At 41.0% G+C, this 17,840-nt stretch overlaps 1 protein-coding gene across 2 annotated transcripts in view; it reads right to left on the bottom strand.

Moving 5' to 3' along the window:
* Window positions 1-14,684: 14,684 nt before the first annotated feature.
* Window positions 14,685-17,840, bottom strand: part of LOC148013447 (DEAD-box ATP-dependent RNA helicase 26-like) — a 63,170-nt gene continuing 60,014 nt past the window's right edge. Inside the window, exon 10 of one of the 2 annotated variants that reach the window (XM_087667817.1) lies at window positions 14,685-15,425. In XM_087667817.1, the coding sequence (XP_087523943.1) occupies window positions 15,198-15,425 (228 nt within the window). In that variant the 3' untranslated portion in view covers window positions 14,685-15,197. The remainder of the gene's footprint in view (window positions 15,426-17,840) is intronic. The other variant, XM_087667818.1, reaches the window with a different exon arrangement.

Here is a 17,840-nt window from a genome sequence, read left to right as displayed (position 1 = left end):
CTCTCTCTCTCTCTCTCTCTATATATATATATATATATATATATATATATATATATATATATATATATATATATATATATATATATATATATATATATATATATATATACATATATACCCATCTCTCATTCTACTGACATCTCACCCTCTCTTTCGCTAGTAACATTCTTACTCTCATCCTTTTATTTTTCTCCCCTTCTTAGCCTCTTGTTTTTTCTTTTGGGGTTGGTCTCTTCTTAGTCATGCACTATATATTTCCTCTAACTCTCGTGTTTTACTCCTTTCAGAGTTGTAGATTGCCTTCTCTTAATACTTGAGGGGAAAAAGATATAAACTCTGTGTGTGTGTGTGTGTGTGTGTGTGTGTGTGTGTGTGTGTGTGTGTGTGTGTGTGTGTGTGTGTGTGTGTGTGTGTGTGTGTGTGTGTGTGTGTGTGTGTGTGTGTGTGTGTGTGTGTGTGTGTGTGTGTGTGTGTGTGTGTGTGTGTGTGTGTGTGTGTGTGTGTGTGAGCACGCGTGCGCGTGCGTGCACGTGCTATTATCACATAGCATATCTCATGCACGCACGCGTGCGTGCACGTGCTATTATCACATTGCATATCTCCATGTTGTCCAACTGTGAGCCTATGTGGGAAGGGTGGCTGTTCAAATGTTGGAGAAGATGATAGTCTATGGGGGAGGGGTGTGGTTTCTATTTTTGTTATTTATTATAACTATTCATGAATATACTAACTCAATTAATCTACCTTACTAATCTTACTAACTACTTTAACTAATATAATCGACCATAAGTATGAGCCTACTAACCTTAGTACTACTCAACTAACTTACCCTTACTAACCTACTTTATCTATTTAACTTGCATATCCTTATTCTAACTAACTTTACTAAATACTTCTAACTAATTCAAATTATTACCAACTAGCTTATACTAATGCAAATCCTAGCTAGTAACTAATACTAACTCTTATCGTTCAATACAAACATTGGTACTAATTTAAAGTTGAGCCTATTATTAATGTATTTAATTCTTACAATGATAATAATAGCCACCATGTTAATTTTTACTACCATATGTATTGTTTGTTTTAACTATCTTTATGGCAACATTATTCAAGAATGTATATTGCCATCATGAGACAAAGTTAGGTGCATTATCGGCACACCCCACTTATATATACGATTGTAATAGTTCCAATATTATTAATGATGAATGAACATTCTCTACAGCTCTAGATTAGGACTTTCATGACAAACTCATCACAAGAATGACTCTTTCTATATCAACTAAAAAGTCTATGTTCATTTCTTGTAGGCTTTTCTTCCGCAACGAGACATGGTATCTAGAATAACAATGATTCATGATCAAATTCATGTACAAAAACTTATCCCAAAATAGTTATACATCAATTAGTTAAAAGCTAGGTAGCATCCTCCTTATTTTGACATTGCAATAATTAAAGGAAATGAGTCTTGAGTGGAAGCTCGTGAGTGAAAGCAAGAGCTATGGTAGAAGGAGCAAGAGAGCAAGAGCAAAAGACACAAGATGTGGGAACTCCAACATTCACAATGTGTGATCGACCTTCCCTTATTCAAATGTCACTGAAAGAAAAGGAATGAAGGATGGGTGCCTACTATCACCTACAGTGTACAAGTGTGTGGGTATCATCCAATACATGAGCAACTAGGCACAGGTGCCTTTATCCCCAACAACCTCCCACTTAAAGGTGAATGTGCCCCTAGTGAGGAGAGAACAAGAAAAAAGTGACAAAGTACAAATATACATAAAGTTTAACACGATGAGGAAAAACGTTATCTCTTTCAACACCCATCAATATCCTAAGGAAGGGAAAATACTCCGTTGAGAGACTTTTAGTGAGCAGATCTATAGGATTTTGGTTAGTTGAGATCTTGACAAGCTCAATAGACTTGTCCTTAGTGACCTCTCTAATAAAGTGGTAATGCACCTCAATGTGCTTTGTCTTCGCATGAAAGATTAGATTCTTGGCCAACTAAATAGTGCTCACAGAATCTAAATGTAGTGCAGGGACCACATCAGTAATACCAAGGTCTACCACCAAATGGCCTAACCAGATAGTCTCTTTGCATGCCTCAATGGTTGCAACATAGTCTACCTCTATAGTATATAGGGCCGTGCATTTCTACACCCTAGACATCCAAGAAATAGTACCTCTAGCAACAAAGGTGAAGACATAGCCAGACGTGTACTTCCTACCATCTGCATGTCTTGCATAATTAGAGTCAATGTACCCCACAACTTCTATATCCTAGCCACCATAACATATACACATGTCTGTTGTGCCCTTTAGGTACCTCATGATACCCTTCACATCATCCCAAATGCCACCTACTAGCATGCCACAACTCCCACTGTAAATGCTATGTCAGATGAGTGGCTATCATGGCATACATCAAACTACCCACTGCAGATGCATAAGGGAACTTAGCCATCTTGACTCTTTGCTCATTTGAATGTGAACAATTGGCCTCATTAGCCTTCACATGAGAAGGTAGAGAATAGCCAATAGGCTTACCATCCTTTATATATGAAACCGCTCAAGGACTTTCTAGATATACTCCTTTTATGACAGATAAAGGAGTCCCTTAGAGCAATCGTGCATGTTGTGCATCCCAAGAATATGTGAGGCATGTCCCATGTCTTTCATCTCAAAGGTCTTCTTAAGCTAAGTTTTCAAGGTATCCAGCTCATCATGAGGTATCCTGGCGATAAGCATATCATCCACATAGAGTACCAAAATCATAAGGCTATCATCATGATCCTTCTTCGTGTATAAACACAAATCCATAGCATTATGGCTATATCCCTGTGAATGCATAAAAGTATCAAACTTGTGGTTAAGGCCATAAAGGCTCTTTCTCAACTTGCACACTAGGTGTTCCCTACCTTTTTTCTCAAAGTCATTATGCTACTGTATATAAATCTCATCATGCAAGTCCCCATGTAGAAAGTTTTTATTTACATCTAAAGGTCCAGATCTAACTAAGCAACCAATGCTAATACTAAGAATAGGGTCACCATCCTGACCACGGGAGGAAAGCCTTCATCGAAGTCAATACCATGTTCTTACTTGAAATCCTTAGCTACCAATCTAGCCTTATAAGCGGGCTTGGGGCGTATAGGGATACTTTTCAACTTGTATACCTATTTTTAGGGCAACGCCTTCTTGCCACTAGGCAAAGGAACCAAATCTCATATATGGTTTTTCTACAAAGAGTTAAACTCTAACTGCATAGCCATGTCCCATGAGTAACAATCATCTCTATGCATGGCCTCATCATAAGAGAGATGCTCATCTACATCTATCACCATAAAATAACCCATGGAGGGTGTAAAGTGCTTAGACTGGCATCTAGCTCTAATAGAGAGTCTCAAAGCAAGCTAATCTTGCACAACAAGCAAATCTTGGGCTAGTAGAACATCAATTGTTGCAAACTATCTAACCGGTTGTACAGAAGCAAGAGACTACTCCTAAAATATCACCCAGTGTACCTCAACTACTTGCTTAGGCTACTTATGCATCTTTTACTCATGGAAAACTACATCATGGCTATGGATAATCTTGCGAGCATGTGGATCCCATAGGCAATAGCCCATCTCACTTGCATTTCCATAACTAAGAAAGATATATTGGAGGTCGAATGTAAGACAATCATGTGTATGGCATCTAGACATCCAATATCCATATGACAAACATCCAAAAGCATGGGACCCAAGTAGTCTACAAAGCTCTTACTGCGGCATCCAAGTAGCATCCATAACAGTGAGCGACGACCAATGTCAATAAAATTGAGCTCCAATCTCAACTCAATAGCATGTTATAAGCACAATCAAGCATGTAACATCAATGGTATACCCCAATGTAGCATCCAAAGAGCTCGAGAAGCATCCAATGGCAATAAGCATAAAAGACCACTAATAGAATAGTGTGTTGGCATGTTAGTCCAACAATGAAACAACCTCTGCAAACTATTCCAAATGGGCTCAATGTGGCCCACAGAGCATCTCCAAGCAATAATCAAACATTTACTAGTGTGTCAATATCAAATGAGCATTAGTACAATAATCTCACAGTAATACAAGAGCCATAATCTCTAAGTAGACACTATTTTAGGTCTATTACAGCAGGCATGTTGTTGTATACAGTAGTAAGTAGGGTAGTACATAACTCACATGGTGCTCAGAACCACAAGACCAATGACGAAGGAGTGGCAACAAGGGTTGCCAAGTGCTAGGAGCAATGTCACAAGCTAGAATGAGATGAGATGAAACAACCAATAGAGAGAGTAGGACAATCAAGCACAAATCACGCTGGCTATTCCTGCTAGTTTTGCTACTATTGGCAACCTCAACGGTAACTTCTCAATGCTAGGCAAGGTCCAATGAAGCCTTAGAACAAGCCTTAAGTGAAGGAAAGAAGTCGGGTAGAAGGTGGAGTTCAATGTATACCTCAGGGGTGAACGATACAAGGTTTCTCTAAAATGAACTATTGTAGGTATTCATGTAAAATATTACACGGCGCAGCGAACAGAATCTGAGAAAGAGATAGAGAGTACACAACAGATAAGAGGAGAATCAGTAAAATTCTTTAACTCCAAACAACTGATACAAAGATGGCTCTGTCCACCCGTGCGCTTCCAATGAATGAAGCTTAGATGGCGATCTAGACAGAAGATAGGTGAAGAGCTTAAGGCTAGCTGGAACAACAACTCTGACTGGGTGAAAGATGAGTGTCAGATGGCTGCGAAGGGGTTTAGCTTTTATAGCCCGCGAAGGTCGTTAGGTCGGCCTGCTGACCGACCTACCATATGAGCCTCCACTAGTCGGCCAGGGAATATTCCAGGGAATATTCCCTTTACCATCGGGCCGGGGGCGCTGCCCCCGGACCCCCGCCAGGGGGGCCGCTGGCCCCCCTGGGACCCCCCAGCCAGGGGCCGCTTCCGCGGCCCCCGGACCCCACAATAGGGGCCCCTTTTAACTCCCTTACCACGCAACTCAATGCAATGTGCCTCGAGTTGCTACCAGCTTAACCACTCCGTCTAACCCAAAGATTAGACCCACAACAGTCACCTTTTTGCCATCCGGTCACATAGACCTCATCTGATATACAAGTCAGGACTCAACCAATGTCCGGGCTCACATTTGGCTTCTCCTCATAATGGGGGCCTTACAACTTTGAGCACCATGGATCATTGGTAGCACCTAATGAGGGTGGGGCATTGATCATATCTAACACCCCCCCTCAATGTCCACCCATAGGTGAACTATCTCCTCGGCCCAATGCCGAGTCTCTGAAGATGAACTTGAAGCAGATCCTTCGTAAGTGCTTTGGTGAAGATATCTGCTCCATTCTCCTCTGTTGGACAGTAGACCAATTCCACTATCCCATCCTCCATCAAATCACGCACATAGTGATACTGGATCTCTATATGTTTGGTGCGTGCATGAAACACTGGATTTTTGGCAATGGCGATGCAACTCTGATTGTCACATCTCAGCACAGTTGGTTCTTCATCCTGCACTCCCATATGCCATAGAATCCTTCTCAACCATACGGCCTCACATGCAGCAAAACAAGCTGCCTTGTACTCTGCTTCGGTAGAAGACAATGCCACTGTTGGTTGCTTCTTACTAATCCAAGAGAAAATTCCTGAACCCAAAGAGAAACAATAACCAGAAACTGACTTCCTGGAATCAATGTCTCCTGCCCAATCTGAGTCACAGTTCCCCACAAGAGAAGTTCCGAAACTGTATGTGATACCATAGTCAAGAGTTTTCTTCAAGTATCTGAGCACCCGCATCCCAGCATTCCAATGACTCTCATGAGGTTTGTTTGAGAACCTGCTCAAAACACCAACAGCAAAACTGATATCTGGTCTGGTGTTACACAAGTAGATTAGACTGCCGACCAACCTCCTATACCTCCCAATGTCTGCTAGTGCTGATGTATCCTCAACGGATAACTTTACATTCACCTCCATAGGTGTAGCTATCTCCTTGCACTCGGTCATGCCAAATGCCTTCAAGATCTCCCATGCATACTTCTTCTGAGAGATGAAGATCTTTCCTGGCTCTTGCCAGACTTCAATCCCCAAACAATAGTGCAGCAAGCCCAAGTCTGTCATTTCAAACTCAAAACTCAAAGCCTTTCGAGTTTGGTTGATCATATCTTCATAGTCACCTGTAATAAGAAGGTCGTCCACATATAGGACAATCACTACAGACTTTTTACCATCTCTGTAAACATATAAGTTAGCATCTGAGGCACATCTTTTGAAGTTTAGGTTTAAAAAGAACCTATCTATCCGCTGGTACCATGCTCTGGGGGCTTGTTTCAGCCCATACAATGCCTTCTTTAGTTTACACACTTTGTTCTCAGAATGGGGGGCCTCAAACCCTGGTGGCTGAGCCACGTACACCTCCTCCTTGAGGTCACCATTTAAGAACGCTGACTTAACATCCATTTGGTACACTGGCCACTTCTTGTGGGCAGCCACTGCAAGTACCGTGCGAATAGTGGTCATTCTGGCAGTTGGGGCAAATGACTCTTGAAAATCAAACCCTTCAACTTGTGAAAATCCTTGGGCAACCAGTCTAGCTTTGTACTTTTCTAAGGTACCATCAGCCTTGTACTTTACCTTCCAGATCCACTTGGTGCCAATAATCTTCCGCTTTGCTGGCCGATCCACTAGCTCCCAAGTGTCATTCTTCATTATGCTGTCATACTCCGCCTGCATAGCAGCCTTCCATGATGGATCTGCAAGTGCTTCTTCTAAGTCAGTTGGCTCCTTTACTTCTCTCATAATCTCAACCATCAAGGCCATGTTGACTATGTGAGCAGAAGCCCTCCTTTGCTCCTCTATTCTCTGAGACCTCCTTGGTCCGTCTGCCTTCTCCTCAACAGATGCAGGCATAGGATTATTGTGGTCATAGAGCTGCTTCACCCAGCGCGGCAATGGCTTTTCCGGTGGGGTGATGTCAGGTTGGTGAACTTTTTCCTCATCATCTGAAGATGATGCTTCCTCCTCCTTAAGGATAGGGATAGCTCTCGGGACAGGTTCATAGTGGACTACTTCTTCGCTTGATGATAAAGTGGAAGACCTTGCCTTCTCCTCCTCCACTGTATGCGGCTCCTCCTTGAACACCACATCACGGCTCGCGATGATCTTCTTTGCCTCTTGGTCATATAACTTGTAAGCCTTCTGCTCATCACTATAACCCAAGAAGATACATTTTCTGCTTTTTGGTTGTAACTTGTTTCTCTTCTCATCTGGAACATGTGCATAACATTCACATCCAAAAATTCTGAAATGTGAAACAGATGGTTTCTTACCAGTGTAAGCCTCATGAGGTGTTTTTCCCTTGAGAGCCTTTGTGTAGCTCCGATTTAGAATGTAGACTGCAGTATTAACAGCTTCAGCCCAAAAATGGTTAGGCAATCCCTTGCCCTTTAGCATGCATCTTGCCATCTCCACAATGGTACGATTCCTGCGTTCCACAACACCATTCTGCTGAGGTGTGTGAGGCGTCGTCAATTGACGCTTGATCCCTTTGCTCTTGCAAAAGCCTTCAAACTCCTTTGAGTTGAACTCACCACCACCATCTGTTCTAAATTTCTTCACACTTTTCCCTATTTCATTCTCAACAAGTATTAGCCATTCTTTAAACTTACCAAAAGCTTGAGCCTTATCACGAAGGAAGTACACCCACATCTTCCTACTGTAGTCGTCGACAATCAACATAAAATAAGAAGATCCCCCCAAGGCCTGTGTAGGCATCTTACCACACAAGTCAGCATGCACCAACTCTAGAGGAGCATGTGCTCTATTCTTGCTTTCTTGTGGAAATGCCTTTCTCTGTTGCTTGCCCATCATACAAGCTTCACATGGTTCCTTCAATTCAGTTATTGTAGGTAGGTGAGCAACCATACCTTGCTTTTGCATCTCCTTCAATACTGCAAATCCGATGTGTCCAAACCTTTCATGCCAAAGCTTACTTGTGCCCACTCCAGCGGTGGCTGTAAGAGCACTTAGCTCATACAGGTTGTTCCTTCTTTCTCCTTTGCCAACAATTGTGCCAGCACTATCAATAATTTCTGCACCTGTCTTCTTGAACCTCACTTCATGACCAAGATCAGTTATGGCAGCAACTGATAAGAGATTTCTCCTGATTTCGGGAACATACAACACATTTGAAAGCTTTTTGACTTCACCATTTGCAGCAACAAAAGAAATAGTACCTGTGCCCGCAGCAGGGCATTTAGCATCATTTCCAACCGTCACAGTGATGGATTCTTGTAGAGGCTGCATAGAACTGTATAGACCTTTCTTGTTGGTCATGTGACGGGAGGCCCCACTATCCAACACCCAAGAGTCAGTGGTAGATTCTTCTTGCGCCGAGGAGCACACTTCCTCAATGGTCGCCATGAATAATTCCAACTCTGCTTCAGCTGTATTGGCTGTCTCTTTCCCTTTAGTTTTAAGGGTACCATTCTTTTCATCTGCCTTCTTGACACGACAATCTGCAATTGCATGTCCTTTCTTCTTACAGTAGAAGCACTCTCCTTGAAACTTCTTCTTGCCGCCCTTTTTCTTTTTGTCACCATCATTTTTGGTGGAGGAAACACCTTTGCCTTTTGCATTGGCAGAGAATGCAGCATCTCCATTGTTGCTTCCTTCTCGGGCTTTCAGCCTTAACTCCTCCTCCATTAATAATGCACAAAACTCCTCAAAAGTCAAAGCTTGAGGTCTCACCTGAGTATTAAGGGCAGTTACTAGTCCATCAAACTTTTGTGGACAAATCCGAAGACACCTCCGAGCTAGCTCTTCGCTAGTCTTTTGTATCCCAGCGCCAGCCATCTGGTCGCGCAGATTCTTAATCCGAGTGATGAATGCTTCAACCGTCTCTCCTTCAGCAAACTTCTCCGCTGCTAGTTGATTCTCCAAGTTTTGAATCCTTGTTTGGTTTCGTGTTTCATACTGACTCCTTAGTACATTCCAAGCCTCTGACGCTTTGGTTGTATGCTGAATCAGAGTCAAAACACTGTCAGAACAGCTTGTAACTAAGGCACACAATGCATCTGCATTCCTTCGTTTCCAAGCTCGTAGAAGATCTGCATTCGGAGGAATCATCACACTAGGATTTGATGGGTCGGGGGTAGGCTGTGGTTCTGCGTCAGTCCCCAGCACAGTCTCCAGAAGCTCATAAGAATCAAGGATAGTAGTAATTTTGAACTTCCACAAGGTGTAGTTTGTACCATCTAACTTGCCTTCGCTGAAGGTTGGTGGACGAATCCTCAGTGTTTGAATAGCCGGTACAGCAGCACCACCTCCTGCACCGCTTCCTGATGCGCCAGAACTGCTTCCCGGAGTCGACATCGTTTCTCTTTGCTGTTGAAGCCTTTGCCTCTTGCACTCTCTCCGATCTCTAGAGCCCCCTGGGCTCTGATACCATGTAAAATATTACACGGCGCAGCGAACAGAATCTGAGAAAGAGATAGAGAGTACACAACAGATAAGAGGAGAATCAGTAAAATTCTTTAACTCCAAACAACTGATACAAAGATGGCTCTGTCCACCCGTGCGCTTCCAATGAATGAAGCTTAGATGGCGATCTAGACAGAAGATAGGTGAAGAGCTTAAGGCTAGCTGGAACAACAACTCTGACTGGGTGAAAGATGAGTGTCAGATGGCTGCGAAGGGGTTTAGCTTTTATAGCCCGCGAAGGTCGTTAGGTCGGCCTGCTGACCGACCTACCATATGAGCCTCCACTAGTCGGCCAGGGAATATTCCAGGGAATATTCCCTTTACCATCGGGCCGGGGGCGCTGCCCCCGGACCCCCGCCAGGGGGGCCGCTGGCCCCCCTGGGACCCCCCAGCCAGGGGCCGCTTCCGCGGCCCCCGGACCCCACAATAGGGGCCCCTTTTAACTCCCTTACCACGCAACTCAATGCAATGTGCCTCGAGTTGCTACCAGCTTAACCACTCCGTCTAACCCAAAGATTAGACCCACAACAGTCACCTTTTTGCCATCCGGTCACATAGACCTCATCTGATATACAAGTCAGGACTCAACCAATGTCCGGGCTCACATTTGGCTTCTCCTCATAATGGGGGCCTTACAACTTTGAGCACCATGGATCATTGGTAGCACCTAATGAGGGTGGGGCATTGATCATATCTAACATTCATGGGCTGAAGCAAACTAAAGGGAAGAGCTTCTTGATCTCAGCTCTGATACTAGTTGAAGGGAGTGAGACTTGAGTGGAAGCCCATGAGTAGAAGCAAGAGCTATGGTGAAAGGAGTAAGAGACACAGTATGTGGGAACTCCAATAGTCACAATGTGTGACTAGCCTTCCCTTATTCAAATGTCACTGAAATAATAAGGAATGAAGTGACAATGAGGACAGGTGCCCGCCACCTATAGTGTACAAGTGTGGGCACTATCAATGTAACTAATACACGAGCGGCTAGGCACATGTGCCTTTAACCCCAACAATAATACACAAATCCTATAACAATGTGCATTGAGAAACTAATTTGTAAAGTTAAGCATTCTGGTGGGCAAACCTTTAATCTTCTTTCAACACAATCATGATGCATAGTCATTGCAAAGACTTCCTTATTTATACACAATCATGATGCATTAGGTACCTAATTTGTGAAGTTAGGCAATTTGGTGGGTAGTCCTTCAATTTTTTGCCAACATCATCATGTGCATAATCCTTACAAGGCCTTTCTTATTTGTACATCATTACTCTTGTGTAATTGTACTTGACATTGGACCATGTATGTGGCCTTTTGTGTTGTGTCAATCATGTGTGATGCATCATGTACATGTGCCTTTGCTTTCTACAATGCATGCACATGCATTTGGTGTAGTATATTGCCTATGCGCATGTGTGTGTATGTAAGGTTGTAGTTCTAGTTTGAGGTGTGGAGTATGCAATTTATGTGGTGATAAGAAGTTGCACTTTCCATATGGAACTTAATGTGGGGATTGTTTTGAAACTTCTTGTATAAAGGAAATCATCTTTAGTCATATACTCTTATCTTCTTGGAATCAAGTCTTATATACTTGGAAATTTCAAGTTTGAGGTAATGATGGACATATTGAGCATTTCATAGAGAAGCAAACCATCACTCCATAGCCACTAGCATGAAACAAAGAAAGAGATTGGTGCAACCATTCTTTAACACTAATAAGTATCAAGTTTGTGATCTAGCACTAATTATTGAAGCGTGCACTACATTCTTCTTTGCTTCTTTCGAGCAATCTTTTTTATCTACTCAGTACTTGCAAATGTGCATCCCTATTGTTGCTCTCCATTTTACCATAAGGTCACACCATGGGGGTGAAGGTCACAAAATAGACCAATCACAATAGAGCAAGCTTTATCACCAATGTCCACAAGTCAGCAAGGTAATACAAGAGTGGTGAAGAAGCAACCTTTAATTGGGGGTGGGGCGACCTATTTATTGGGTCCTCTACCCTACTAGCATACTTCTTGAACTTATTATCAGATATTGCAAAAGGATGTGGAATCCCTTGTATACCCCTCCTGTTGCAAGCCCTTTTAGAACTCGAGTTTGTCTATTGTGGACTAGTAAGGAGAGGCAACCATAATTGGCCGACTTAAGTTCAAGTTGGTATGGAATAAGTTAGCGGAGGCTGCTTCAATTGTGGTGCTTGGAGGCACTATTGTAAGGAATGTTTGAACTCGAAAATGGAGGAAGCCATTACAAAGACTGATGAGAAGAATAGCATTATAGTTAAGAATTCTAATGTGGAGAAAGTCAAAGCAGATAAAGGTGAAGGATGGCAAAAATTTGGAGGTCGGAAAGGTAAAAATGTCTTAGCAAATCAAAGGGTGGCAATACCATACACCACCTAGGCCAAACCCTCCACAAATCATAACTTTTAATATAAGGCCATCATCCCAAAATCAACAAACAAAAAGTAAACTTCTTTACTCAAGTTAATAGGGTGCCTTTAAAGCATTTGAATATGGAGGATCTAAGCATTGACACCAATATATAAATGACATCACACTCAAGAGCTTCTAGGCGGCATGGTGCATTGAACAAAAGATGGTTCATAGCTCAAGTGCATGTAGAAAGATTGGCACAAAGGGAAGAAGCCCAATAGAACATGTGGTTTAGTGAGCGAGAAGCAATAGAAGCCAAGGAGAAGGGATTTGAGAAAACACAATGGCAAATAAACTTTCGTAAAGATGATGGGGATCAACTTAAGTTTGCTACTCTTAATGTAAAGGGGCTCAATGGGAATGTGAAGAGGAGCCTCCTATGGAGATGGATAGCCAAATGGGATTCAAATGTAATCCTAACACGAGCATAAGCTTTTTGAATGGAGCAAAGCACAATTCCACCATGGGAAATACACCTATCTTGTTGGGGGAGGAAAAAGGGAAGAAATGTGACTTCGTGACAATAGTCAAGATGAGCAAGGAGGGCCAATGTGCAAATGTGATAGGTAGGATGGTAGAATTATTGTAGTCTAAATGAAATGGGAAGATGGTAGGATCAACATAATTAATATGTATGGGCACAATAGTAGCAAGCCTAAGGAGCAACTATTGGCTAGATGCATCTAAATAGAGGTCTAATTGTAAGCAACATGGTCACAAAAAAGGACTATGCTTCCACCACAACTTCGCCTCTTGAAGAAACTAAGGGGTGTAGACCTAGTTTCATAAATAACATGAATTTGTAGACATATGGAATTATCTATATCTAGAAAACCACCAATTGGCATGCAATTCCCTTGGCTACCTTGGCTATTGAGCAAGATTAGATAGATGGTACGATACCAAGGATGGGGGAATGGCTAGCATCGATAGTCAAGATGGAAATAGGCTTCAATTGCCAAACCATGTACCAATCATACTTGAATTAAAGCCTACATAGAATTGAAGAAACGCGCAAGTGGTTAGTAGAAAATAAGTGGCACTTAAGGCTAATTGCATTCAACAATATGGTAAAAGTCACAATTAGCAAACTTAAGGATGAAATTAACAAAGGAAAGGCAAATCCTTGAAGCACTTTTATACAAATCTTGCAAGACTAAGTAACTCTTCAATGTGCCTACCTTTGTAATGTAGAAAGAGATGAATTGAATTGGGCTTGCGAGATATCCAAAGAAATGTTAGCAAAAGCCAAGGAAATGAGTCTAAATCTGGAAGAAATAGCACCAATGAAACATGCATAGATTATTAGAAGAGTTACATTAGCTAGGAGATAGCATGTTGTTTAATAGAAAATTGATATTAGACATGGATTGTGCTTCACCGAAATTTATCAAATGCACAACATTACAAAGACTCAAAGAAAGTTTAGTTGCAATTCAACATGTTGGTATTTGGATTATTAACGAAACCAAGATAGCACAAGAATGTCAATGATACTTTCAATGTTAATACCAAGTTCTACAAGGAGTCTAGCAATAGATTACTTAGAGCAAGTTAAAAAAGTCATCTCAAAAGAATATAGTATCCACTTAGTATCACCTTCTTATACAAAGAACTCATTAAAGATTTGAAAAACATGGCAAGAGAAAATCCTGAGGCATGGTGGAGCTTGTGGAATGCATGCTTCACTTCTAGCAAGACTTTAACATTGCAAGGCACAAAACTAATGAATATATATTAGAGTGAGGGCAATCTTCTTGAATAATGGTTTAGAACCATAGCTAGCTTTTATTTTTGTGTGAATTTAAGGGGGTTTTCTATTGCAACTGTAATACCTATGTCAAAGAGGAAAGATTATTGTCATGTGCACAATTTAGAGGAGAAAAGGCAATGGTGCATCATTGTCCAACATGGATAAGTATTTGTTTCTATTTGCCTACAATCAAAAGTTAAGCGTGCACATTCACCTTATCCCAAGGGAAACATCTCTTTCACATGGTACTCCCCATTAACAAGGGAATGGGATAGTATTTTTACTATTGTGACTTGTAAGTGAGCAAGCATTATTTCTTGGTGCCAATTTTGGTCACAAACCTCTTCATAGAGTACCAAAGTAAGGATTATGTGAGAATTTATTTCCATACCACTCCCATCAAGTAATGGTCAATTATCACAATGTCTTTGATTATTCTTTTTTCTTGAGAAAGATATGCATGCCCATATGCCAATGTGCCCATAAGGGGGGTAAACTCACCTCTAAGTATTAGCAAGCAAGGGTACTTTTTCCTACATGGAGATAGGATGCTTGCAAGCCAAATGAACAAAACTTTGTGAGCATTCAAAGCATTCAATTAGACAATTACTTGCAACATGTTGATAAGACGAGTTTTGTATTCTAATTTGTGCTTGAGAAAAACATCAATGACAAGTCATGCTAATGCAAGATCAAGGATTATATTAATCTAGGTTCATAAGAAAGATCAAGCACCAAGAAAGTGAAGGTTCCATAATGAAAATCCAACAATCCTTATAATAAAGGGCTAGGAGATCATGATAATAAAAAATTCCAATGTGAGCCCAATGAAAGAAGGGCTCTTACATAATTGTAATTGCAAGAATCAAGATATTCACTTGAAAATGAAAAAGGACACCTAAGATATTAAGAAAATAACACTAAAAATTACATATGCCTTAAAAATGTAAAAAGGTTGCATTAGATATGATTAATGATAATCAAATTGGTCGTTGAATGAGTACAAACTAAAAAGGTCAACACATGGGTATTAAATAGTTGGGAACACACCAAGCAGGCTATGATTACTTGCACTTGGAAGGCAAATACGTGAATCAATTGGCATATGTTTAGAGTAGTACTATAATTTCTTTTGTTAGCATTGCTTGTTAGGGCATCTACTATTACAATGGTACGGTAACAAAGATAGTTCTTCAAAAATGTAGCCTTAGTTATCTCAAGTTAAGTGGCCTACTTTTAGAATTGTTAAGTGCTGATTTTAGTTCAGCTTCACTTCACTTTTTTAAATTAACTCTCTTCTTTTCAAAGAAAAGTCCATAGAGCCCTTGCTTTTTGAAACTTAAGCGTTAGGAGCTCTTCTTGGAAACAAAAGGGTAATGCTCCGGCACACACTAGTGCGCATTTGCTCATTTTGACAATAGAGCACCCACCCACTTTTTGGGAGTACGAGGCCACATGTTGTGACATGTACAATCCCCTTCATTCAACTCTTATACCCGGAACACCATGCAGATTCAGCTTTGAGACAAGCATTCTCGAAAGTGCTGGAGGCTCTTTAAAGCCCATGGAGCAGCTGAACTGATTAGCATACTCTACAAGCTTCTTTTTGTCCAAATGAAGGCCCTTCAAGGATTTGTAGTAGCCAATCCAGGCCTGATATGCCTGTGATCTAGTCTTTCTATCTACCAAAGTGGCTGTTGAAAGAACCTGAAAGTGACAAAGCAGCAATCAACACACACACACACACACACTCTCTCTCTCTCTCTCTCTCTCCCCTTGAATGTTATGTAATGCACGTAAATTCGTGTACTTTTATTTGCTAGTTAAGAGGACACTAGCTGATAACTAAAGAAAGGTCACAGTAAAAGCTTTTTTTGCCAAATGTACCCTACTACTTCCCACATCTACAGGTCATGACTTAGTTCATCTAAGTTGGACTGCAGAAGCCAAGGAGCAGGCCTTCCTATAGTTCACCATTGCCCATAGACATGAATAGAAACCCTAGCACCACCATCTCAACATACCTGTACATATCTGTCAATGTCTGGATGCACCCTCAGAGATCTCATAAAAGTTCAAAGCGAAGATAGGACACAATCTTCTCTTACTGCTTTATGTCACAACTCTCATCTATCCTCAAATTTGCACTTGCCAATGCTTAGCATCAATCATGAACGGACAGTCAAAACCAAGTATCACTTTATGAAACAGGCACATGGCTTGCAACTCACTGAATTGAGATGTGGGGCTTTCTTATCTGTGTTATTCAGTGGAGACATGCTTCAGTGATATGCCCCTCGTTCTTTACCTCAAAGGAAGAGGAAGAGCATTGTGAGTAGCTAGATAAACTCTTCATCAATATGACAAAAGACCGACTTTTTGTTGGGAAATTTCTTCATTTTGGACATATAGTTCATGGCTATCATTCAAATCTAATAGGGATTTAATACGAGGATGTCTAACAGGTTTTGAAAACTTGCAAACATGGCTATCCTATGTCATCTTAATCAATTAAGGCCATATATTTGATGAAGCTTCTGTTCAAGAATGCAATTTGACAATCAAAATTTTGACAAGTTGGTCTGATAGGGTTTCTAGTCGCAGCATATCCACTTGTGCCATTACCTTCCATCTCAGATAAAATCAATTTTCCAGGATAACTGTTTGACCAAAAATCCCAGAAAGCACTTCTTTTGGTACTCTTTAGAAGAAGACTATTGTCTAGAAAGAAGTGTCTTAATCCCGTTTTGAATCTAAATCCAAAAGCCCCACTTTTCAAAAAGCAAATGACCATCAAAATATCTTTTTTTCAGTGAAGTGTCATTGAAAACTAAAAAACACCACAAATTCTAAACATTAAAAAGCAAGGCTGAAAGGCAGAATGCATGAACCACGAGGTAATGGTAGGGGGATGTTGAAGAAAACACCAGGTGTGAAAGACAAATGTAGAGGGAGCAAAATGCAATTCTCAAAGGCGAGGTGTTGAAATCTATCCGGAGTGATGGCTGCTATCAAGATGACTACTTGGCAGCCAAGTATGTGGGAAAAAGAAAGCGTTGGCTGCCAACAATTGCTGTCCAAATGCAGAAGTAGGACGAAAAACTGGTCATACTCTTTGCAAATCATGTCACCTATTGATTAGAAATCTCCCAAATAACAAATGTAGGTATCCACTTGTTGAGCTAAAACACGCTTTACAGCTGATTAGCATCTTTGAACACCCCAAAACATGCTTAATTAATGCAAAATGCAAAATTTGTGTGCGGTTCAAGAGAGTTTCTGCCATAGGTACATGAAATTTTGAGATGGTTTAATCTTGCCAATAACATTTGATTAAGTTATTAATCAAATGCGAAAGGTTGTTTAGCACATGTGATGCACATGGCAATTATTTCATGGTAACAGGCCAAGGACCTGAGGATGCAATGGGTATCAAAGGCAAAAGTTGTGATAAGTTATGCCTGTTGGGCTCTAGGGGTTGGTGTCAATTTCGACCCAAGGACAGTTGTGGACAACATTTCTCAGCCATCTTAAGCAGATCTCAGCCAAATTCAATGGACAACAAAGGGATCTTTGCTGTAAACCCTAAATTTCTGCAAAAATTAGGGTTTAGAGACCACCTTGGGACCTATGCCAACAGGAGAAGGCATTGTATACTCAAATCAACACCTGAAATTTATGAAATTGACAAGGATTTGATATGCCACATCCATTGTGAATTGGGGGCAACATTTGGCCAATTGGTAGTTCCATTTGTGCAATTCCTAGGTGAAAATGAAAGGGCACTTGGCCCAAATTGCTTGCTGATTATATGTACAACAAGATTGTTTTGGATCAACAAAGGAGATTGTGGAATCTCAACTTGTACTCAATCCATTAGCAATTAACGTTAAAGAAACTCCGAAAGGGATGCCAGTTTTGGGACCAATTTTGGGACCAACTGGGTGTCTATTGTCCAAGATTGATAAGGTAATGTGTCTATTTCAGTTTATGCTTATTCATTAGTTGTTGAAATTAAGTGCTTGATCAAGGAATTACCAATGTTTCCAAGAAGGAAAGCTGGTTTCATGGTTTCATGGTTACATTTCCAAGATGGAATCAAGCTGTGATGATGCCTCTCAG

This window comes from Lygodium microphyllum, chromosome 26, assembly GCF_053477565.2.
Source record: "Lygodium microphyllum isolate KBCC chromosome 26, Lygodium_microphyllum_v1.1.10, whole genome shotgun sequence".
NCBI classification, from domain to species: Eukaryota; Viridiplantae; Streptophyta; class Polypodiopsida; order Schizaeales; family Lygodiaceae; genus Lygodium; species Lygodium microphyllum.
The sequence above is the reverse complement of the archived record's forward strand: the minus strand, read 5'-3'. Positions and strand labels throughout refer to the sequence as shown.